The 23828-nt window shown below is 54.4% G+C and overlaps 1 protein-coding gene across 1 annotated transcript in view; it reads right to left on the reverse strand.

The window, feature by feature from the left end:
• The window catches only part of huwe1 (HECT, UBA and WWE domain containing E3 ubiquitin protein ligase 1), a 286926-nt gene that overhangs the window by 23577 nt on the left and 239521 nt on the right, over window positions 1-23828 (reverse strand). Inside the window, 12 exon segments of the mRNA XM_085978299.1 lie at window positions 1426-1430; window positions 1545-1718; window positions 2454-2572; window positions 7784-8261; window positions 9893-10469; window positions 11610-11709; window positions 13367-13655; window positions 14756-14997; window positions 16105-16265; window positions 18674-18917; window positions 20664-20972; window positions 23240-23347. Coding sequence (XP_085834425.1) covers window positions 1426-1430; window positions 1545-1718; window positions 2454-2572; window positions 7784-8261; window positions 9893-10469; window positions 11610-11709; window positions 13367-13655; window positions 14756-14997; window positions 16105-16265; window positions 18674-18917; window positions 20664-20972; window positions 23240-23347 — 2806 coding nt within the window.

Below are 23828 nucleotides of genomic sequence, written 5' to 3' on the forward strand. Positions count from 1 at the left end.
CTCTGAAGTGAAGTGTCGTTCCGTTATACAAGCGAACAGTGGTTGTTCACTGAGTCGCCATCATTCCCTAGTTCCAATTTTCCTTGTGGCTTGCTGTTTTGTGGGGGGGGGGGGGGGGGGGGGGGTGGTTGTCAGTCATGCTAGCCACATCAGTAAGAAAAAAGCGCCCTCGCTGGGCGCGTAATCGCACTAATCATTCGCACGTCTGGGCGCGCGCACAAATTTTAACCTTTTCGCGCGTTTGTTGGCAAAATGGTGAGATGAGAAGCGGAGTGTGCATTGTGGCCGCTTCACTTCCTCGGTTACTGAATAGTGGTAGATGTTTATTCAGAAAATATCCACGTGCGAAGCACATTAAATGTTGGTGTGGAGAGAGATTTGGGTGTCCTCATACAGGAAACAGAGTTAGCATGCAGGTACAGCAAGCAATGCAAATGGCATGTTGGCCTTTATTGCAAGGGGGTTGGAGTGTAAGAGTAAGGAAGTCTTGCTGCAATTATATAGGGCTTTGGCAAGACCACACCTGGAATACTGTGCAGAGTTTTGCTCTCCTTATCGGCGGTGCAACAAAGGTTCACCAGATTGATTCCTGGGATGAGAGGGTTGTCCTATGAGGAGAGATTGTGTAGATTGGGCCGATACTCTCTGGAGTTTAGAAGAATGAGAGGTGATCTCATTGAAAGATAAAAGATTCTGAGGGGGGATTGACGGGGTAGATGCTGAGAGGCTGTTTCCCCCCTGGCTGGAGTCTCGAACCAGGGGTCACAGTCTCAGGATAAGGGGTCGGCCATTCAGGACTGAGATGAGGAGGAATTTCTTCACTCAGAGGGCGGTGAATCTTTGGAATTCTCTGCCCCAGAGGGCTGTGGAGGCTCAGTCGTTGAGTAGATTCAAGGCTGAGATCGAGAGATTTTTGGACTCGAGGGGAATCGAGGGATCGGGCGGGAAAGTGGAGGTCGACCATCAGCCATGATTTTAGTGAATGGCGGAGCAGGCTCGAGGGGCCGAATCCCGCTCCCAATTCTGATGTTTTTATGTACCCGCATCGCGAGTGTGCGCGGAGGTGTTTTCTACTAAAATTAGCGCACGTGGCTCAAACGGTGTCGCCATAGCCTCACCTGTGGTTAGGCAGCGATTGCTCAGTACAGGAACAGACACAATGGGCCGAACAGCCTCCTTCTGTGCTGTATGATTCTAGCTGGTCACGCTTACTGCAATACCAGCAAGACCTCCCCCCCCCCCCACACAGTTAGTGAAGTCGAATGTTACTCTTTTATAGGGACAGCAGCGCTGTATCGCGTGATCTGCTGTATGTGAAGCATGCTGTGACTACGCAATTATTGCAAAGCGAAGTTAAGCGCCGAATGAGTGAGTGAATTGGATAGGAGAGAGAAAAAATGGGGACACAGATCTCAAGGACAGTACGACGCCTAGAAAAGGAGTCACCAATGCCCACATCGGCGGAGAAACATTTGGAGCCGTCCGAAGCCACAGGACTCTCGCGCTTCTCAAACCCCTGCGGGCCGAAATGAAGGTTAATATGCAGAGAGGAGGCTGTTACCGATCTGTTGGCAGAGCGTGTATCCCAGCTGGCGAGCCCCGCTGAGCAGCAGTTTCAGGACAGTGTCCCTGGTCCCCGGCTCCCCCCGGGAGAGCTGAAGTAGAATGTTGGCTGCGTCCTCTAGGCCTTCTTCAGAACACGAGTGGGAGGTCAACACCTGTCGCACAACACACAGGGAAAGTTACTGAAGGGCCCGGGTTCAGTTATAAATGCATCCCCCCACCGGCCCTGTTGATACTCTCCGCCACACACTGAAACAGACCAGGGTCTGCTCACCCCTACAAGGCCAGGAGTATCCAGGGCACAATTACCAAGAACGCCCAAGTCAAGGGATGGCGTTTGGACAGGTGTCATTTCACTGCCCCGACACTGAGCTCCCAACCATATCCCCATGCCACCCCAGGGTTGGCACTGCCTATCCTTGGAGGGAAGAGGGGACATAAAGCGCAGGGAGGGGTGGGTTGAAGCAGACATGGAACAGTTGGTGGGAGGAAAAGACAGTCCGATCCCTGGACACGCTGCCCTGCAGAGGGAATTACTGTCACGGCTCATTTTCCGTTGCTTCTCTTAGCAACCGGTCCACAGAAACAGCGACGGGGCCAATTAGAAAGTAACCCGCCCGTGCGTTCCCCGAGGAAGAATCGGGTACCCGCTGAGCGTGCGAACTACGAACCACGCAGGGACAGGCACCGCTAGGAGCGGAAACACCCAGTGACTGGACGCTAGTGATGGCCCTTGGCAAGGGCTGGGGGGTGAGGGACATCAGGACATGCCATGGGAGACCGAGGTAGGGAATTTCTGACGAGGGAATAAAGGCACCACCAATCCCAGCCCTTAATAAAAGGGAGCAGCTCCCCCCGCCAGGTAAAAATGAGGCTGTCGTCTACATTACCTCCACCGAGAGCTGCAGCTGCTTCTCCGTCAGACCAGAATTCTGGACCTTGCCATCGTTGGCACTGGCCGCTGCGTCCGACGTGGCCTTCGCCGGAGACTTGGTGGCTTTCGGAGTCGCTGGAAAGAAATGGAGAACAATGACATGAACCGATCCAGCAGAGACACAAGTCGCGTGGGAGTGGCAGCCCGTCCTGCCGGAGCTCAGACACCGTGTCCCAGTCCCCAACACCTGCAGCAAGCTCCGCATCACGGACACGAATAGCAGCTGTTGGGGGGGAAAAGTTAAAGGAGTCCAAGTGTCTCTCGCTGCTGCTTGTGATAAGCACCCGCCCTTAATTCAGCACCAACGGGTAAACTCACTTGCGAGACATCAAGGATGACTGTTGGGGCGATAAGGGACACTCAAGAGGTTAAAGTTACACCCATGGGACAGTGTAGAAGAGGGAGCTTTACTCTGTATCTAACCCGTGCTGTCCCTGCCCTGGGAGTGTTTGATGGGACAGTGTAGAGGGAGCTTTACTCTGTATCTAACCGGTGCTGTCCCTGCCCTGGGAGTGTTTGATGGGACAGTGTAGAGGGAGCTTTACTCTGTATCTAACCCCTGCTGTACCTGCCCTGGGAGTGTTTGATGGGACAGTGTAGAGGGAGCTTTACTCTGTATCTAACCCGTGCTGTCCCTGCCCTGGGAGTGTTTGATGGGACAGTGTAGAGGGAGCTTTACTCTGTATCTAACCCGTGCTGTCCCTGCCCTGGGAGTGTTTGATGGGACAGTGTAGAGGGAGCTTTACTCTGTATCTAACCCCTGCTGTACCTGCCCTGGGAGTGTTTGATGGGGACAGTGTAGAGGGAGCTTTACTCTGTAACTAACCCGTGCTGTACCTGCCCTGGGAGTGTTTGATGGGGACAGTGCAGAGGGAGCTTTACTCTGTATCTAACCCCATGCTGTACCTGCCCTGGGAGTGTTTGATGGGACAGTGTAGAGGGAGCTTTACTCTGTATCTAACCCCGTGCTGTACCTGTCCTGGGAGTGTTTGATGGGGACAGTGTAGAGGGGGCTTTACTCTGTATCTAACCCCGTGTTGTATTTGATCTGGGAGTGTTTGATGGGACAGTGTAGAGGGAGCTTTACTCTGTATCTAACCCGTGCTGTACCTGCCCTGGGAGTGTTTGATGGGACAGTGCAGAGGGAGCTTTACTCTGTATCTAACCCGTGCTGTACCTGCCCTGGGAGTCTTTGATGGGGACAGTGTAGAGGGAGCTTTACTCTGTATCTAACCCCGTGCTGTACCTGCCCTGGGAGTGTTTGATCGGACAGTGTAGAGGGAGCTTTACTCTGTATCTAACCCGTGCTGTACCTGCCCTGGGAGTGTTTGATGGGGACAGTGTAGAGGGAGCTTTACTCTGTATCTAACCCGTGCTGTACCTGCCCTGGGTGTGTTAGATGGGACAGTGTAGAGGGAGCTTTACTCTGTATCTAACCCGTGCTGTACCTGCCCTGGGAGTGTTTGATGGGACAGTGTAGAGGGAGCTTTACTCTGTATCTAACCCCGTGCTGTACCTGTCCTGGGAGTGTTTGATGGGGACAGTGTAGAGGGGGCTTTACTCTGTATCTAACCCCGTGTTGTATTTGATCTGGGAGTGTTTGATGGGACAGTGTAGAGGGAGCTTTACTCTGTATCTAACCCCGTGTTGTATTTGATCTGGGAGTGTTTGATGGGACAGTGTAGAGGGAGATTTACTCTGTATATAACCCGTGCTGTACCTGCCCTGGGAGTGTTTGATGGGGACAGTGTAGAGGGAGCTTTACTCTGTATCTAACCCCGTGTTGTATTTGATCTGGGAGTGTTTGATGGGACAGTGTAGAGGGAGCTTTACTCTGTATCTAACCCGTGTTGTATTTGATCTGGGAGTGTGGTGTTTACCGGCCAGGACGGCAACTCAATGTTGTACAGCATTAAACATCCAGCAAGTGTAGGCTTTTAAAGGGGGGGTCCCTGACCAAGGGGCAGTGATCCACAAAGGGATCTGTGGTCATCAGGTGGCCATACACACTAATCCTGTTGCTGCAGACTGATTAAATCATTTGCTGCGACCATGGAACCGCTTTCCTTCCGCTGCCACGATCACTCGGAAGTTTTGGGGGGGGGGGGGGGGGGGGGGTAAATGGTGTGTTCCACGGGCTGTCAACAATTGCAGGGGTTACCCCCCCCCCCCCTCGCCTCCCCACCACACACCCTGCCGTGGAGTGGAAACGCGTGCAAGCCACCTTCTTCAAAAACAGACGAGCAACTGGCAGCGACTGGGAATCGAGTCCCATTTTGATCTCCTCTACAAGTGGAATCATCATCTCTACATCTACCTCATCGAACCCCTTCCTAAGTTTATAGACCTCTAATTGGTCACCCCTCATCCGATTCCATCTTTCCTGATGGTATAAATTCAGTTCTGGTATCATCCGTGACAAGCTTTTTTGCACCTTATCCAGTGCCTCAATATCCTTTTCATAATATGGAGACCAGAACTGTGCACAGTGCTCCAAGTGTGGTCTAACCAAGGTATATGGAGACCAGAACTGTGCACAGTGCTCCAAGTGTGGTCTAACCAAGGTATATGGAGACCAGAACTGTGCACAGTGCTCCAAGTGTGGTCTAACCAAGGTATATGGAGACCAGAACTGTGCACGGTGCTCCAAGTGTGGTCTAACCAAGGTATATGGAGACCTGAACTGTGCACTGGGCTCCAAGTGTGGTCTAACCAAGGTATATGGAGACCAGAACTGTGCACAGCGCTCCAAGTGTGGTCTAACCAAGGTATATGGAGACCAGAACTGTGCACAGTGCTCCAAGTGTGGTCTAACCAAGGTATATGGAGACTAGAACTGTGCACGGTGCTCCAAGTGTGGTCTAACCAAGGTATATGGAGACCAGAACTGTGCACAGTGCTCCAAGTGTGGTCTAACCAAGGTATATGGAGACCAGAACTGTGCACAGTGCTCCAAGTGTGGTCTAACCAGGGTATATGGAGACCAGAACTGTGCACAGTGCTCCAAGTGTGGTCTAACCAAGGTATATGGAGACCAGAACTGTGCACAGTGCTCCAAGTGTGGTCTAACCAAGGTATATGGAGACCAGAACTGTGCACGGTGCTCCAAGTGTGGTCTAACCAAGGTATATGGAGACCAGAACTGTGCACAGTGCTCCAAGTGTGGTCTAACCAAGGTATATGGAGACCAGAACTGTGCACAGTGCTCCAAGTGTGGTCTAACCAAGGTATATGGAGACCAGAACTGTGCACAGTGCTCCAAGTGTGGTCTAACCAGGGTATATGGAGACCAGAACTGTGCACAGTGCTCCAAGTGTGGTCTAACCAAGGTATATGGAGACCAGAACTGAGCACAGTGCTCCAAGTGTGGTCTAACCAAGGTATATGGAGACCAGAACTGTGCACAGTGCTCCAAGTGTGGTCTAACCAAGGTATATGGAGACCAGAACTGTGCACAGTGCTCCAAGTGTGGTCTAACCAAGGTATGTGGAGACCAGAACTGTGCACAGTGCTCCAAGTGTGGTCTAACCAAGGTATATGGAGACCAGAACTGAGCACAGTGCTCCAAGTGTGGTCTAACCAAGGTATGTGGAGACCAGAACTGTGCACAGTGCTCCAAGTGTGGTCTAACCAAGGTATATGGAGACCAGAACTGTGCACAGTGCTCCAAGTGTGGTCTAACCAAGGTATACGGAGACCAGAACTGTGCACTGTGCTCCAAGTGAGGTCTAACCAAGGTATATGGAGACCAGAACTGTGCACGGTGCTCCAAGTGTGGTCTATCCAAGGTATACGGAGACCAGAACTGTGCACGGTGCTCCAAGTGTGGTCTAACCAAGGTATATGGAGACCAGAACTGTGCACAGTGCTCCAAGTGTGGTCTAACCAAGGTATATGGAGACCAGAACTGTGCACAGTGCTCCAAGTGCGGTCTAACCAAGGTATATGGAGACCAGAACTGTGCACAGTGCTCCAAGTGTGGTCTAACCAAGGTATATGGAGACCAGAACTGAGCACAGTGCTCCAAGTGTGGTCTAACCAAGGTATATGGAGACCAGAACTGTGCACAGTGCTCCAAGTGTGGTCTAACCAAGGTATGTGGAGACCAGAACTGTGCACAGTGCTCCAAGTGTGGTCTAACCAAGGTATATGGAGACCAGAACTGAGCACAGTGCTCCAAGTGTGGTCTAACCAAGGTATGTGGAGACCAGAACTGTGCACAGTGCTCCAAGTGTGGTCTAACCAAGGTATATGGAGACCAGAACTGTGCACAGTGCTCCAAGTGTGGTCTAACCAAGGTATACGGAGACCAGAACTGTGCACTGTGCTCCAAGTGAGGTCTAACCAAGGTATATGGAGACCAGAACTGTGCACAGTGCTCCAAGTGTGGTCTATCCAAGGTATACGGAGACCAGAACTGTGCACGGTGCTCCAAGTGTGGTCTAACCAAGGTATATGGAGACCAGAACTGTGCACAGTGCTCCAAGTGTGGTCTAACCAAGGTATATGGAGACCAGAACTGTGCACGGTGCTCCAAGTGTGGTCTAACCAAGGTATATGGAGACCAGAACTGTGCACGGTGCTCCAAGTGTGGTCTAACCAAGGTATATGGAGACCAGAACTGTGCACAGTGCTCCAAGTGTGGTCTAACCAAGGTATGTGGAGACCAGAACTGTGCACAATGCTCCAAGTGTGGTCTAACCAAGGTATATGGAGACCAGAACTGTGCACAGTGCTCCAAGTGCGGTCTAACCAAGGTATACGGAGACCAGAACTGTGCACAGTGCTCCAAGTGTGGTCTAACCAAGGTATGTGGAGACCAGAACTGTGCACAATGCTCCAAGTGTGGTCTAACCAAGGTATATGGAGACCAGAACTGTGCACAGTGCTCCAAGTGTGGTCTAACCAAGGTATGTGGAGACCAGAACTGTGCACAGTGCTCCAAGTGCGGTCTAACCACAGTTCAATACAAGTTTAACGTAACCTCTCTGCTTTTCAATTCAATCCCTCCAGAAATGAACCCCCGTGCTTGGTTTGCTGACTTAAAAAAAATTAATCTCCCTTATTAACCTGCGGCACTACTTCTAATAATTTGTGTATCAGTACTTCGACCCCAAGCTCCTCTAATCCATTTAGGCTCTTAATTCCCAAGGGGTACCTGGCCTCCTCATTCCTGCAATCAAAAAGCACCACCTCACATGCATCAATATTGCAATTCATTCTCGGGCCGCCTGGACCATAAACCGGGCTGTTACAATCCCTGGCGAAAAACCTCCATGGACTTACATGTGACGGAGCCGACGAGGGTAACTTCGGCGGCGGCGGCGCTGCTGTGGTTCACGGCCACCTCCGTCGCCTTGTCGGGCAGCGCGATGGAAATGAGCGAGAGCAGCCGCAACAGCTTCTCGGTCAGCAGCGAGCTGCGGCGGATGACCGGGTGCGAGAGCATGTTCATCAGTTGGCCCAGGGGGGAGGACTCCAGGCTGCACTGGCTGCTCTCCCCTTCGCTGTTGGAGGACGGCGTGGCCTTGACCGAGGTCTTGCCCTTCCGGCTGACGTTCATGTTGTCAAGCTTGACCAGCAAGTCCCAGAAGTCCGTGGAGATGCCCATGCTGGCGCTGGCACCACCCCCTCCTCCTCCAGCCCCTCCACCCGCGGGCTGGCCCAGGCACGGGCTGGTGGCCGACTGCTTGTTCAGTTTCTCCTTGTCGGTCTCACCGCTTGCCTCTTTGGCCCTCTGCTGCGTGAAATGGCTCGGGAATACCTGGAACAAAATAGTCGGACGGTTAGTGGAAGTGACCGAACTGATAGCATGGCTTTTCCTCACTCTCTGACCCTGCTCACCAACCCCGTGGCTCCAGAGAGTACGGACTCAGAGTGCCTCCACTGAGTGCTTGATGGGGACAGTGTAGAGGGAGCTTTACTCTGTATCTAACCCCGTGCTGTACCTGCCCTGGGAGTGTTTGATGGGGACAGTGTAGAGGGAGCTTTACTCTGTATCTAACCCCGTGCTGTACCTGCCCTGGGAGTGTTTGATGGGACAGTGTAGAGGGAGCTTTACTCTGTATCTAACCTGTGCTGTACCTGCCCTGGGAGTGTTTGATGGGACAGTGTAGAGGGAGCTTTACTCTGTATCTAACCCGTGCTGTACCTGCCCTGGGAGTGTTTGATGGGGACAGTGTAGAGGGAGCTTTACTCTGTATCTAACCCTGTGCTGTACCTGCCCTGGGAGTGTTTGATGGGGACAGTGTAGAGGGAGCTTTACTCTGTATCTAACCCCGTGCTGTACCTGCCCTGGGAGTGTTTGATGGGACAGTGTAGAGGGAGCTTTACTCTGTATCTAACCCGTGCTGTACCTGCCCTGGGAGTGTTTGATGGGACAGTGTAGAGGGAGCTTTACTCTGTATCTAACCCGTGCTGTACCTGCCCTGGGAGTGTTTGATGGTGACAGTGTAGAGGGAGCATTACTCTGTATCTAACCCGTGCTGTACCTGCCCTGGGAGTGTTTGATGGGGACAGTGTAGAGGGAGCTTTACTCTGTATCTAACCCGTGCTGTACCTGCCCTGGGAGTGTTTGATGGTGACAGTGTAGAGGGAGCATTACTCTGTATCTAACCCCGTGCTGTACCTGCCCTGGGAGTGTTTGATGGGGACAGTGTAGAGGGAGCTTTACTCTGTATCTAACCCGTGCTGTACCTGCCCTGGGAGTGTTTGAAACCAACAAAATGTTCCATCTCATATCAAAAGATTTTATAATCTTAAAGACCTCTATCATGTCACCTCTCAGTATTCTCTTTTCAAGAGAAAAGAGCCCCAGCCTGTTCAGCCTTTCCTGATAGGTATAACCCCCATTCTGGTAAATCTTTTTTGCACCTTCTCCAGCGCCTCTATATCCTTTTTGTAAGAGAGAGACCCAGGCTGCGCACAGTACTCCAAGTGTGGTCTAACCAAGGTACATGGAGACCAGGACTGTGCACAGTGCTCCAAGTGTGGTCTAACCAAGGTATATGGAGACCAGAACTGTGCACAGTGCTCCAAGTGTGGTCTAACCAAGGTATATGGAGACCAGGACTGTGCACGGTGCTCCAAGTGTGGTCTAACCAAGGTATATGGAGACCAGGACTGTGCACGGTGCTCCAAGTGTGGTCTAACCAAGGTTCTTTGTAAGCTAACTTTTCAATTCTACCCCTCTGGTAATGAACCCCAGTGTTTTGTTCTATTTTTTATGGCCTTATTAACCTGCGTCTTTGAGAGATTTGTGTAGCCGCACCCCTCAGATCTCTTTGCTCCTCTGCCCCATTTCCCAAGCATTACATGGCCTCCCGATTCTTCCTGCCAACAAGTCTCTGCCGAATTCCCTGCAGGAATACCCGGCCCCAGTAACCGAATTCTCACCTTGGCGAGCTGTATGAGCGTGTCCAGGACGTGCCGGCAGACCACGGGCGCGGCCTGGGGGTGGATGTGGACGGTGGAGCCACAGCCCACGTGCTTCTCCGAGTGCTTGCGCCCGCCCGACCGCTGGATTTGGAAGATGTTCGTGCGGCAGCCGAGCGCGGCGTCCATGGAAACGGAGAGCCAGGACAGCTGGCTGGTGGTCTTGGCTTCCATCTTGTGCAGTAGGTCCAGGGGCCGGTGTTCGTGACCCGCCGCGGCGGCGGCGGAGGAGGAGCAGCCGCCCGCGCTCGCTCCCGCCTTGGTGGCCTTCTTGCCCTTCTCCTCGGGGTGCTTGGGGGTCTCGATGCACAGCTCGCTCTCGCTGCTGCGCTGCAGGATGGACAGCAGGCTCTTGATGACCCAGTTGCGTGTCTGCGTGTGATAACACAGGTTGCGCAGGACCCGGTGGAGGCGGCTGGTGTTGAGCTTGGGTTCGTCCACAAAGAGCAGGACCAGCAGGCAGGACAGGGCCTCGTGGTCCAGGAGGAGGCGCCCTCGCAGCCGGAGCAAGCTGTCCACGTTGCTGCTGCTCGACGCTCTGCGGGAGGAGGCAGGTCAAACGTCAGCACAAATCCAATTAAACGGCCGGCAACCCTCCACCCCATTATAGAGGAAACTTTGATATCCGGCACTGACAGGACCGAGCTGGTGCCGTACCATCAAAAGTGCCGGACATACCAGCATTAATGTTGAAACATACGGAACTGAAAAGCTCCGTGTGAATCAACAAACCCTGTTCAAAACAGTCAGCTGCAGCTGCAAGCGTCTCTAGCTGAAGCTGTTGCTATAGCTACAGACCTTGCAGTGCCTGACTTGGGGGGGGGGGGGGGGGGGGGGAAAAAGCAACGAGAACTAAAAAACTTATAGAAAACGGCTCCTGATTTTTGCCGTTAGATCGAGTATTCCGGACATATAACCTCCGGATAAACCAAAGTTTCCTGTACATACAGGCACAGATGATCACTGAATCTTACAGCACAGAAGGCGGCCATTCAGCCCATCATACCTCTTCGAAAGAGCTAGCACACTCCCCACAGCCCGGAAAATTTTTCCCTTTCAAGTATTGATCCAATTCCCCCTTTTGAAAGTTACTATTGAATCTGCTCCCACCGCCCTTTCAGGCAGCGCGTTCCAGATCACAACAACTCGCTGCGTAAAAAACATTCTCCTCATCTCCCCTCTGGTTCTTTTACTGATTATCTTCAATCTGTGTCCTCTGGTTACCGACCCTCCTGCCACTGGAAACAGTTTCTCCTTATTTACTCCATCAAAACCCTTCAATTTTATCTCTATGACATCTCCTCTTAACCTTCTCTGCTCTAAGGAGAACAATTCCAGCTTCTCCAGTCTGTCCACATCACTGAAGTCCCTCATCCCTGGTACCATTCTGGTCAATCTCCCCTTAACCTTCTCTGCTCTAAGGAGAACAATCCCAGCTTCTCCAGTATCTCCACATCACTGAAGTCCCTCATCCCTGGTACCATTCTGGTCAATCTCCCCTTAACCTTCTCTGCTCTAAGGAGAACAACCCCAGCTTCTCCAGTCTCTCCACATCACTGGTACCATTCTGGTCAATCTCCCCTTAACCTTCTCTGCTCTAAGGAGAACAATCCCAACGAAGACCCACCCACAGGCAAAACTCAAGCCGTGCGCCGATTCCCCGTTGGGCTTGGTGTACCTGTTGTGGGTGCTGCTCCCCCACTGGAACGCTCCGCTCCTTTGCACAGCCAAGCGTGTGTACTGCACCCCTCGGTTTCCTCCCAGGCGTCCGGTGAAGCCTGCGGCACAAAGCGGGAGGTCAGGAATCTCGACGCGTCTTGCCGAAAGCTCCCGCCGATAATTACGAGGGCGCGGTTAAATACACTGGCGCTCAGACGTGTTACAATGGAGAACGCAAGTGGTTTCAACCCGAACTCGGGTGGGCATCACCCAAAATATCTGGCACAGGAGGTAGGGGCTGGGCACCTCCACACACAGGGTGTGGGGGTGAAGGGAGGAACCACTTCAGCACCCTCGGACCGCTGGTTCACCTACATCACCGCCTGCTGCCTCGGCCAGGGTAGGTACAGCGGGAGGAGAGGTAGAAAGAAAACAAAAAAGCCATCAAATTAAAATAAATAGCATTGTGTGTGTATGGGAGATGCCCCGGTTTGCTTTGAGAATTAATACAGCTCATCATGTCTCCGAATGCTCTGCGGACAATTAATGACTTCTTTTGGAGCGTGGCGGGCACATAGCGCCCTGTGCCAGCAAAATCCCGCAATGAGATGAATCGCCAATTAATCAGTGTTTTTGGTTGGGTGAGGAAGGAACGTTTGCCTGGGCGGGTACAGACGGACGGGACTCCCCACTCTTCGGCAATGGAATGCCAGCCCCAGCGGCCAGGCTATACGAGCAGAGCCTCCAGCTCCGATTTGGGCTGGCATCGTGCAGTGAATCGCGGGCACCTCCCCTAGTCAGGGCTCGAGCAGAGTACGGGCACCTCCCCTAGTCAGGGCTCGCGCAGAGTGCAGAGTACGGGCACCTCCCCTAGTCAGGGCTCGCGCAGAGTACGGGCCCTCCCCTAGTCAGGGCTCGAGCAGAGTACGGGCCCTCCCCTAGTCAGGGCTCGAGCAGAGTACGGGCCCTCCCCTAGTCAGGGCTCGAGCAGAGTACGGGCCCTCCCCTAGTCAGGGCTCACCCAGAGTACGGGCCCTGCCCTAGTCAGAGCTCACCCAGAGTACGGGCCCTGCCCTAGTCAGGGCTCACCCAGAGTACGGGCCCTGCCCTAGTCAGAGCTCACCCAGAGTACGGGCCCTGCCCTAGTCAGGGCTCACCCAGAGTACGGGCCCTGCCCTAGTCAGGGCTCACCCAGAGTACGGGCCCTGCCCTAGTCAGGGCTCACCCAGAGTACGGGCCCTGCCCTAGTCAGGGCTCACCCAGAGTACGGGCCCTCCCCTAGTCAGGGCTCACCCAGAGTACGGGTCCTTCCCTAGTCAGGGCTCACCCAGAGTACGGGCCCTGCCCTAGTCAGGGCTCACCCAGAGTACGGGCCCTGCCCTAGTCAGAGCTCACCCAGAGTACGGGCCCTCCCCTAGTCAGGGCTCACCCAGAGTACGGGCCCTGCCCTAGTCAGGGCTCACCCAGAGTACGGGCCCTCCCCTAGTCAGGGCTCACCCAGAGTACGGGTCCTTCCCTAGTCAGGAAGTGCCACAAGAATTGGATACAAAAATCCACCCCCCCCAAAAAAATATTCACTGGCACTAAGACTGAACTCGGGCTTTTTGAATCGTCGTATGGCGCCAGTTAAAAAAAACCTCCAGGGCGAGTCACCGCGAAAACCCGCACGGTGTTCTGCGTTGGCCGGCTGTGCCGTACGCCCACGAGTGCGCGGGAACAGCCGAACAAGAAACGGCAAGACAATTTGAACACGGGGGGAGAACACGAGTCGGGTACCTGTGCTCCGCAGTATGGCCGAGAGCGCGGACGAACTGCTGTGGCTGAACAAGCGTTCGTGCATCAGCTGCCTCTGCCTGGCCTCCTGCTCCCGGCGCAGCGCCTGGGCCTCGGCCGCAATGTCAGGCGGCATCACCGCCAGCACGCTGTCCTCCATGTCTTCCAGCACGCTCCGCCGCAGGTCGGAAGGCAGGGTCTGGATGAAGGTGACCGGGTCCATAGGGGTGTCGGGGTTGACCGTCTGTGCCAGCTCTCTCCGCTGTTGCTCCACTCGCTGCTGGGCCAGTACCTGGAGTGAGGGGGGAAAGAGACAGAAAACCATCACACACCACGTCCAGAGAACCACCGCACGCCGCGTCCAGAGAACTACTACACACCGCGTCAAGAGAACTACTACCGAGAGAGACAAAAAAATGAACATCACACATGGCGTCAGGAGAGAGCCAGTACCTGTGGGGTGGGGGAGGAGAGACAGAGACATCCCCATTCAGTGCTCTCACTGTCGGGGGGGCACTGCGGGGTACACTAATTGGCCTCAGCACCCCCCGACCAGCGAGATACAAGGGCTGCTGCGCCAGAGTGTTATTTAGCGATTCCCTAAATCTTCCGCCCCTGCCCGCCTGTGGGTGTTGGGCGAGGACAAGACAGGACTGGGCCTGGCTGTAAACGCTTCCAGTCGAACAGCTTGCCAACACTCGCCGCCTCGGCTGACATGCAAAGAATTGCCACGGAGGAGTTCGATAAGGTAGATGCGGCGTCTGTTCCAGGGCTGTGCTGCCCAACATTGCTGGAAGTGGCCACGGCTTAAAACAAACCACCACCAGGCCCGAGCACAGGAGGCCGCCATTTGGCCCATCGTGCCTGTGCCAGCTCTTTGAAAGAGCTGTCCAATTAGTCCCGCTCCCCACAGCCCTGCCAGTTTTTCCCCTTTGCAAGGATATATCTGGCTGCCTTTCGAAAGTTACTGTTGAATCTGCTTCCACCGCCCTCGGGCAGCGCGTTCCAGAGACGGACTGGAATCAAGAAACAGCTGTCGCCGGAGGCCAAGTTTGGGTTTTTTTTGTAAGGGAAGAGACGAGTGGGGCCGCTCCAGAGGTTTCAGGTCCTCTGAAAGAGCAGGTTCGAGGAGGGGGGAGCCCACCCACCCCACCCAGCATCCCGACACAGTCAGTCAATGAGGGAACGAACCCCTCATGAAGCCATGATCTCAGTAAATGGCGGAGCAGGCTCGAGGGGCCGAATGGCCGACTCCTGCTCCTATCTTCTATGTTTCCTCCCCCCCTAATCATTCCGACACAGTTGGGGAGGGAACGAGACCCCCACCCATCATTCCCACACAGGAGACTGTAGTAAAGGGCGATTCTTTTTATTTTTAAAGACAGCTCCTACCTCCTCTTGAATGGCCGGTGGAAGAGCCGCCAGGAACTCGGGGCTGACCTCGGTGACACCCTGACTGCCGACCAGGGTGGCGGCGGCAGCGGCGGCAGCTGCGGCTGCAGCCGTGGCCGCGACGGTGGCCGCCGCCCGGTTGGGGGGCCGGATGCCCAGCTGGTTCTGGAGCACCTCGCGGCGGATGTCCTCGGGCAGGGCGGCGAGGAAGGAGGGGTCGACGCCCTCTGGCAGGTTGATTCCTGTATTGAAAACAAGGAGGGGCGCACGCAGGCGGTTAGACACAGCTTCGGGGGAACAAAGCGGCAATTCCGCGGCAACGCAGAGGTCCAGACCCCCCCGAACCCCCCACCCCACTCTCCGGGCGCTGTAATGTAGCAAGGCAGCACCGAGTAACCACTGGCACAGTAGGACACCCGGTCACACCCGGTGGATAACTCACGCTCCCCTGAACCCCCTCCTCCCCCACGACGGTCCTCATCTCGATTTCGCAGCCACCCCCCGCCGGCTCGCATCTTTCAGTGACTCTGCCGGCGCTCGAGGTGTCGAGGGAGCCGATTCAAGCAGGGGTCACGGTCCCACAGCGCCCTTTGCAACTCGACCGCGGTGGCCCGAGCCCAACTGCGCCCACAGGGTCCGCGGTGGGTGGCCGTTAAGAGGGGGGAAGCGGGGCCAACTTCCCTGCTCCTCCTCTCTCCTTCTCCAGCCCGGCGGGGCCCCGGCTGAGGCCAGTTCACTCCGTGGAGACCAGGAACTGAACCTGGGACCTCCGTGACTGAAGGCGACACCTGGGGTTGCCGCTGACCACTGGAAGCCATCTGAAGCACACGAATAACCGCGCACATTTTAAACACATGAAACACGTTTTGCGTCGTTAAGATGGAGCTCATGTCTTCAACACCCCGCTTGTAAATCCCGTGGGAGCTCCCCGCCCAGAGAGCACCTCAATAGCTGAGGATTTGCACATCAACATTCCCACTAAATTTTTTTCGTGCGCGGTCACTTGAACTGGCTGCGCCGCTCAATCAAATTTTCGCGCATGCGCAGTTTCTTCCGCTTAAGAACCGGTGAGCGGCTTGCGCGGGACCTCCAGGCCGTGCGCGGGGAGCGGCCCGAGTGGGACCCCCAGGCCGCGCAGCTTAGCCGGAACGTTTGCGGTAAAAATTGAGCAGCAGAAACACGGCAGGTTCGGCGGGAGTCAGGTCAGTAACCTGGTCAATGACTGGCGACCAGGGAGCGCGGGGTTTCACCCGAACTCAAAGGCACGGAGAAAGAGCCGCGGCGTCCGGTGAAGGGAGACCGCGCAGCGCGCGCGCACGCACACACACAGAAAAAAAAACAGCACGTACGAGAGGGGAAGATAAAATCAAAGCTACCATGTTGCATACCAGCAAGCAGGTCTTCCTCGCTGTTGGTGGAGGAAGGCTGCACGTCTGAGGACGCGGTCGTTCCAGTCCCCGGCGCACCGTCTCTGGCGGGCAAGGCCACGGAGGGGACGGAGGATGAGACACTGCGGGAGGGGGGAAAAAACACAAAAACACAACCAAGTGAGTTTTCAATCCGTTTGACAGCCAAGGCACGGCAGATGGAAGCGATGGTGTACTCGCATCGACATCTGGTACAGAACGATTAACAAGTATAAGAATCACCCGCTTTGTCAATCATTTACTGCGGCTATTTACAACACTGGTAGATGTTTAACCGTAGAACGAGACCGGGAGGGGGCTGAAAGGGTTAAATCCCGAGGACAGGTCGCACAGACTGGGCTTGTGTTCCCTCGAGTGTAGAAGATTAAGGGGCGATCTGATCGAGGTGTTTGAGATGATTAAAGGATTCGATCGGGTTGATCGAGAGAGAAACTATTTCCTCTGGTGGGGGGAGTCCAGAACAAGGGGGGCAGAACCTTCAAATTAGAGCCAGGCCGTTCAGGGGTGATGTCAGGAAGCACTTCTTCACACAAAGGCTGGTGGAAATCTGGGACTCTCGCCCCCAAAGAGCTGTCGAGGCTGGGGGTCAATTGGAAATTTCAAAACTGAGATCAATAGATTTTTGTTGGGTAAGGGGATTGAGGGATACGGAGCCAAGGCGGGTAGATGGAGTTAAGATACAGATCAGCCGTGATCTCATTGAATGGCGGAACAGGCTCGAGGGGCTGAACAGCCTCCTCCTGTTCCTAATGTAACAGGCTCGAGGGGCTGAATGGCCTCCTCCTGTTCCTAATGTAACAGGCTCGAGGGGCTGAACGGCCTCCTCCTGTTCCTAATGTAACAGGCTCGAGGGGCTGAACGGCCTCCTCCTGTTCCTAATGTAACAGGCTCGAGGGGCTGAACGGCCTCCTCCTGTTCCTAATGCAACAGTCCAAACACAGGTGGCCAACGACAACATCCTAAAATCAACGTAAAAATGAAAGACAGTGAACCCCTTCCTTTTATTCCTCCCCCACCAACCCAATCCCCCATGCCATGCACTAACTGTGGCCAACCCGCTGCCAGGCCAGCACTGAAGGCCCGGTACAATTTGGCCACTGGGAAGTGCGACTACGGGAGGGGAAAAAACCCTCGGCGACCCGAATCGTAAACTCACCGCGTGAATAAACTCGAGCGCGGCCTGACCCCCTTCCCCCATCATCAGTTCCAGCTTGTCGCGGCAACCCACGCACCCGCACCAATCTCAGTAAGTCCCACCCCCCTTCACAGGACGGCGACTCACACTGGGGTATGGCTCCAAAAAAGCGCCGTCAGTCCTCCAGCAACACACCCAAAGTGGCGACACAAGCCTAAAAAAAAAGCCCAGGCAGGCTGAATCCATTCCTGTCTCAAACAGTCATCTATTTCTACCAGAGGTGTGCAAAATCACAAAGGGCTCCGATAGGGCAAATAAGGAGAAGCGATTTCCACTGGGCAGGACGGTCGGTAACCAGAACAGACAGATTTAAGCCAAATTGCGCACAGCAAGATCCCGCAAACAGCAATGTGATAAATGACCAGATCATTTGTTCTTTTAAGTGATGCTGGTTGGGGGGCTAAATATTGGCCCCAGGACAACCCTGCGAGAACTCCCCCTCCCCCAGCTACTCTTCCAATAGTATCCGTGGGATACTCATCCGAAAGACAGCACCTCCAACAGTGCAGGACTCCCTCAGTACTGCCTAGATTATGGGCTCAAGTCTCCGGAGCGGGACTTGAACCCACGGCCTTCGGACTCAGAAACTTAGAAGATAGGAGCAGGAGTCGGCCATTCGGCCCCTCGAGCCTGCTCCGCCATTCAATGAGATCATGGCTGATCATCCAAATTCAGTGCCCTGTCCCTGCCTTTTCCCCATATCCCTTGATCCCTTTAGCCTTAAGAAATATATCCAACTCCTTCTTGAATATATTTAATGAATTGGCCTCAACTGTCTTGTGTGGTAGAGAATTCCACAGGTTCACCACTCGGTGGAAAAATTCCTAATTTCTGTCCTAAAGGGCTTACCCTTATCCTTAGACTGTGACCCCTGGTTCTGGACTCCCCCGCCATCGGGAACATCCTTCCTGCATCTAGTCTGTCTAGTCCTGTTAGAATGTTATAAGTTTCAATGAGATCCCCTCTCATTCTTCTAAACTCCAGCGAATACAAGCCCAATCGACCCAATCTCTCCTCATACGTCATTCCTGCCATCCCAGGTATCAGCCTGGTGAATCTTCGCTGCACTCCCTCCATGGAAAGAACATCCTTCCTCCGATAAGGCGACCAAAACTGCACACAATACTCAAGGTGTGGTCTCACCAAGGCCCTGTACAACTGCAGCAAGACATCCTTGTTCCTGTACTCGAATCCTCTCGCTACGAGGAGAAAATGCGACCCGCTGAGGTACGGGCCCTCTCCTTGGAATCGGTGCTCCCGCCATGGCGGTGGCAACCCCCCGGTACCCTGGCTCACCTCTGGTCCCCGGCCGGGGCCGGCTCCGCTTGACCTTCCGCGGTGGCGGCTGACTCGGAAGGCGGCCCCCTTTCTTCGGCAGCCGGCCTCTCCTGCTCGTTGCCTCCGGCGCCGAGGCCCTCTCCCGCCGTTTCCTCCAACATGCCGGACACCGGGCTGCTCGTGTCCATGGGAGAACCCTCCAGCTGACTGCCCACTGCCACCAGTGCGTCGGAACCCTCTACTCTCTCTGGAGACTGGGAGGCTGAGGTCAAGGAGGAGGGGGAGAGAGAGAAAACGATTCAGCACGAGTTAGCAACACCGACATCTCTAAATATAATGAACAAAATAAAAACGTTTCCATCTTCAGCACCCCGCTGCTGGTTTTCTGTGACCAAGCCCCCGAAAATGCTGACTTTGAACCAAGGTGTCAGCCGGGGCACAGTGGGTCTCACTCTCTCCAGAGTCAGGTGGTCATGGGTTCAAGCACTACTCCAGACTTAAGCCCATAATCCAGGCCTGACTCTCCCCCCGGGGCGGCCCCCGAGGGAGGGCCGCACCGTCGGAGGGGCGGCCCCCGAGGGAGGGCCGCACCGTCGGCCCCCGAGGGAGGGCCGCACCGTCGGCCCCCGAGGGAGGGCCGCACCGTCGGCCCCCGAGGGAGGGCCGCACCGTCGGCCCCCGAGGGAGGGCCGCACCGTCGGCCCCCGAGGGAGGGCCGCACCGTCGGCCCCCGAGGGAGGGCCGCACCGTCGGAGGGGCGGCCCCCGAGGGAGGGCGGCCCCGTCGGAGGGGGCCGCTGCTCAGATGAGATGTTGCTTACCCTCTCGAAAAAGACAAACTATCCCGCAGCCACCATTGGAAAAAAAAAAGAGCGCAGGGGGAGTTCTCCCAGGTGCCCTGGGGCTAATATTTATCCCTCCACAAACATGACTTAAAAACAGATTAACCTACAGGAGGTCATGTCCCTGATTATTCAACCTGGGGGGAGGGGGCGGGGAAGAGAAATCAACGCCCACAATTCTAAGGGAGAATGTTACTTTTCGAAGAACATACCACGTTAAGGCCAGCTCTCAATGGGGCTGCCACACCCCTGCAGGTTTACACTGTGCGGGCTGCTATTCCCCACGCTGCCTCAGCTCCAGGGACGTTGGGCCCACCCCCCCCCCCCCCCACCCCAAAGGCGGGCAGACAGAGTAGAGATACAGGTAACATGTTTGAGGGGCTGTTTCTGCTCCGGCACCCACGTCTCATTCAGACGGGTTAGATGTACGAGATAAGGTGGTTAAAAAGGCATATGGGATACTTATATTATATGCCTCGGCTAATGAAGGCAAGAGCAGGGAGGTTATGATGGAGCTGTACAAAACGCTAGTTAGGCCACAGCTGGAATACTGTGTGCAGTTCTGGTCGCCACACTACAGGAAGGATGTGATTGCATTGGAGAGGGTGCAGAGGAGATTCACCAGGATGTTACCTGGGCTGGAGCGCTTCAGCTATGAAGAGAGACTGGACAGGCTGGGGTTGTTTTCCTTGGAGCAGAGAAGGCTGAGGGGGGACCTGATTGAGGTGTACAGAATTATGAGGGGCATAGATAGGGTAGATAGAAAGGAACTTTTCCCCTTCGTAGAGGGGTCAATAACCAGGGGGCATAGTTTCAAGGTAAGGGGCAGGAGGTTTAGAGGGGATTTGAGGAAGAACTTTTTCACCCAGAGGGTGGTTGGAATCTGGAACTCACTGCCTGAAAGGGTGGTAGAGGCAGGAACCCTCACAACATTCAAGAAGCATTTAGATGACCACTTGAAACGCCACAGCATACAAGGCTACGGACCAAGTGCTGGGAAATGGGATTAGAATAGACCGGGCTTGATGGCCGGCGCGGACACGATGGGCCTCTTTCTGTGCTGTATAACTCTATGAGACCCCCATCATTCGATCACTGCTGCTGCTGGGTCTGATCTGGGGGGGGGGGGGGGCGGGATAAGGCCAGCACCTCGAATGTCACTCCCACCTGTGGTTGGTGCCGGCGACATTTCCATCTGCAGGGCCTCAGCCTCTGCGCTCGGTCTGTCCGGCGCTGCCTCCGCCGGCTCGATGGGCATCAGGGACTGCGCAGTCACCTCCTCGGCCGAAGCCAGCTGCAGCGGTGAGGCCTGGCCTCCAGGCTGAAGGGCAGCCAGGGGCTGCTGGGCGGTCTCCAGGGAGCCCAGGGCCTGTGCCTCAGTAGCAGGGGTGCCTTCCATCGAGGCCGATGCTGGCAGGAAGTTCTCCAGTCGAGGAGTATCCAACCCACTGGAACCAACGACGGGTTGCTCCGCATCTGGAAGAAAAGTTTTTTTAAAAAAGGAGCACGTCACTTCATCTTAGTTTAAAACAAAACCTCCAATTTAAATATGCAGGACTGATGTGCAGGATAATCCAGCAGGCAACAACTTTTTATTGAGCGTCAATCAGTAATGGGACGCGGGTCTGTGCCTGCGATCCCCCCCGCACGGCGACAGGACGCGGGTCTGTGGCTGCGATTCCCCCGCACGGTGACGAGAGCGCACAGGCGGCCATTCAGCCCATCGTACTGGCTCTTTGAACGAGCTCTCCAACTTGTCCCACTCTCCTGCTCCTTCCCCATAGCACAAGTATTTCTCCAATTCCCTTCTGAAAGTTACTATTGAATCTGCTTCCACCGCCCTTTCAGGCAGCGCGTTCCAGATCACAATTCACTGCGGAAAAAAAATAAATCTCCAACTCTCCCTGGCTTTTTTGCCAATTATCTTCAATCTGTGTCCTCTGGTCACCGACCCTCCCGACACTGGGAACAGTTTCTCCCCATTTACTGAAAACCCCTCGTAATTATGAACGCCTCCATTAAATCACCCCTTAACCTTCTCTGCTCTGAGAACAATCCCAGCTTCTCCAGTCTCTCCACATCACTGAAGTCCCTCATCCCTGGTACCATTCTGGTCAATCTCCCCTTAACCTGCTCTGCTCTAAGGAGAACAACCCCAGTCTCTCCACATCACTGAAGTCCCTCATCCCATGTACCATTCTAGTCAATCTCCTCTGCACCCGCCGAGGTCTCGACAGCCCCCCTAAGGTGTGGTGCTCAGAATGATACCATCACCGCGATAGGGCACTTGCTGTTTGAAGGCGCTCTCGTCCCATCCCCCTGCCCTGTGGTCAAAGGAATCCCAATCGCACCATTTGCAACAAGAGAAACGCAAGGGAGTCGAGCCTGAATTATTGGAGAATGTCTCCAATTAGTTTAATCGACTGTGTCCAAGTTCTTAATCCGTTGTGGGCAGTGGCAGTACTTCCCATGTGTATCGGGGGGCCACATATCAAGTTCGAATCAACGTCCCCATTAATCTGCTGCCGATACAGTCAGCCACATCGTGGTACTGAGTCAGGGTCTGGCTATCGATGAGACAGCGGCACTAATAACAGTCCTTAGCAAACCATCAGGCCAACGAAACTCATACAGGGCAAACTAGCGAGCGAGAAATATAAGCTCAAACAGAACAAGAGCTGCCTGGGCTTTAAAGATAATTGGTGAAAGAACTCGGGGAAGGAGGAGGAGAATTAAAAAAAAATATAAACACAGCGAGTTACGAGGATCTGGAATGCGCTGCCTGAAACAGCGGTGGAAGCAGATTCAATGGTAGCTTTCAAAAGGGGATTGGATAAGTACTTCCAAAGGATCACATTTTCAGGGCTATAGGGAAAGAGCAGGGGGTAGTGGGACTAAATGGGACAGCTCATTCAGAGCCTCCTCTGTGCTGAGAGGGTTGGAGTACAGGAACAAGGATGTCTTGCTGCAGTTGTACAGGGCCTTGGTGAGACCCCACCTTGAGTATTGTGTGCAGTTTTGGTCGCCTTATCTGAGGAAGGATGTTCTTGCCATGGAGGGAGTGCAGCGAAGATTCACCAGACTGATACCTGGGATGGCAGGAATGACGTATGAGGAGAGATTGGGTCGATTGGGCTTATACACGCTGGAGTTTAGAAGAATGAGAGGGGATCTCATTGAAACTTATAAAATTCTAACAGGACTGGACAGACTAGATGCAGGAAGGATGTTCCCGATGGCGGGGGAGTCCAGAACCAGGGATCACAGTCTAAGGATAAGGGGTAAGCCATTTAGGACAGAGATGAGGAGGAATTTCTTCACCCAGAGAGTGGTGAACCTGTGGAATTCTCTACCACAGAAGGCAGTAGAGGTCAATTCATTAAATATATTCAAGACGGAGTTGGATATATTTCTTAAGGCTAAAGGGAGCAAGGGATATGGGGAGAAGGCAGGAACAGGGTACTGAATTTGGATGATCAGCCATGATCGCATTGAATGGCGGAGCAGGCTCGAGGGGCCGAATGGCCGACTCCTGCTCCTCTCTTCTATGTTTCTATATTTTCTATGTACGATTCAAGGCTCAGATTACATGGAGAGGAGGCGGGGAGGGAAGAGAGGATGGGAAAAAGATTGATTTAAAAGCATTCCCATAGCAACTCAGGAGCCAGCCCTGCTCAATCCTTTCCACACGGATTCGGTGTTTTAAAGGAACGGCGAAAGAGACCCCATAAAAAGGTACTCACCCGTTAACTGCCCGTGGGTCCTCATGGCTTCCAGCGCGGCTTCCGCGATCGAGGCGGCCATGTTGCTGATGGCTTCGTTCGTGGCCGACAGGGCGCTGGAGCTCACACCTGTGTGGGTGCAAGAGAGAAGATTTCAGGAGCGCTGCAAGGCAGCTGGCGACGGGCGAGAAGATGGCAGAGAAGGGCACAAAGTTAGCAGCACACAGGGCTTCACTGGACAGGGACCAAAAAGGGTCGGTGTAACTCGAACGATCATCTACAAACGGGCTCGTAACACTTAGCCCAGCAATAGAAAGAGCCGTGGGAATGATTCACAATCGTTCAGGGCAGCATGAAGTAAAGCGAACGCACGTCAGCTCACCCCTCTGCCGAACAGCTGAGTCACGGAGATCTGTTTCATCAGGAAATGCTCCCAGTCGTGCTATCACCCCAGTGTAGAGGGAGCTTTACTCTGTATCTAACCCGTGCTGTACCTGCCCTGGGAGTGTTTGATGGGGACAGTGTAGAGGGAGCTTTACTCTGTATCTAACCCCGTGCTGTACCTGCCCTGGGAGTGTTTGATGGGACAGTGTAGAGGGAGCTTTACTCT

The sequence above is a fragment of the Somniosus microcephalus genome, unplaced genomic scaffold (assembly GCF_052327205.1).
Source record: "Somniosus microcephalus isolate GS21.2 unplaced genomic scaffold, FLI_Smic_1.0 unresolved_chr7, whole genome shotgun sequence".
Lineage (NCBI taxonomy): Eukaryota > Metazoa > Chordata > Chondrichthyes > Squaliformes > Somniosidae > Somniosus > Somniosus microcephalus.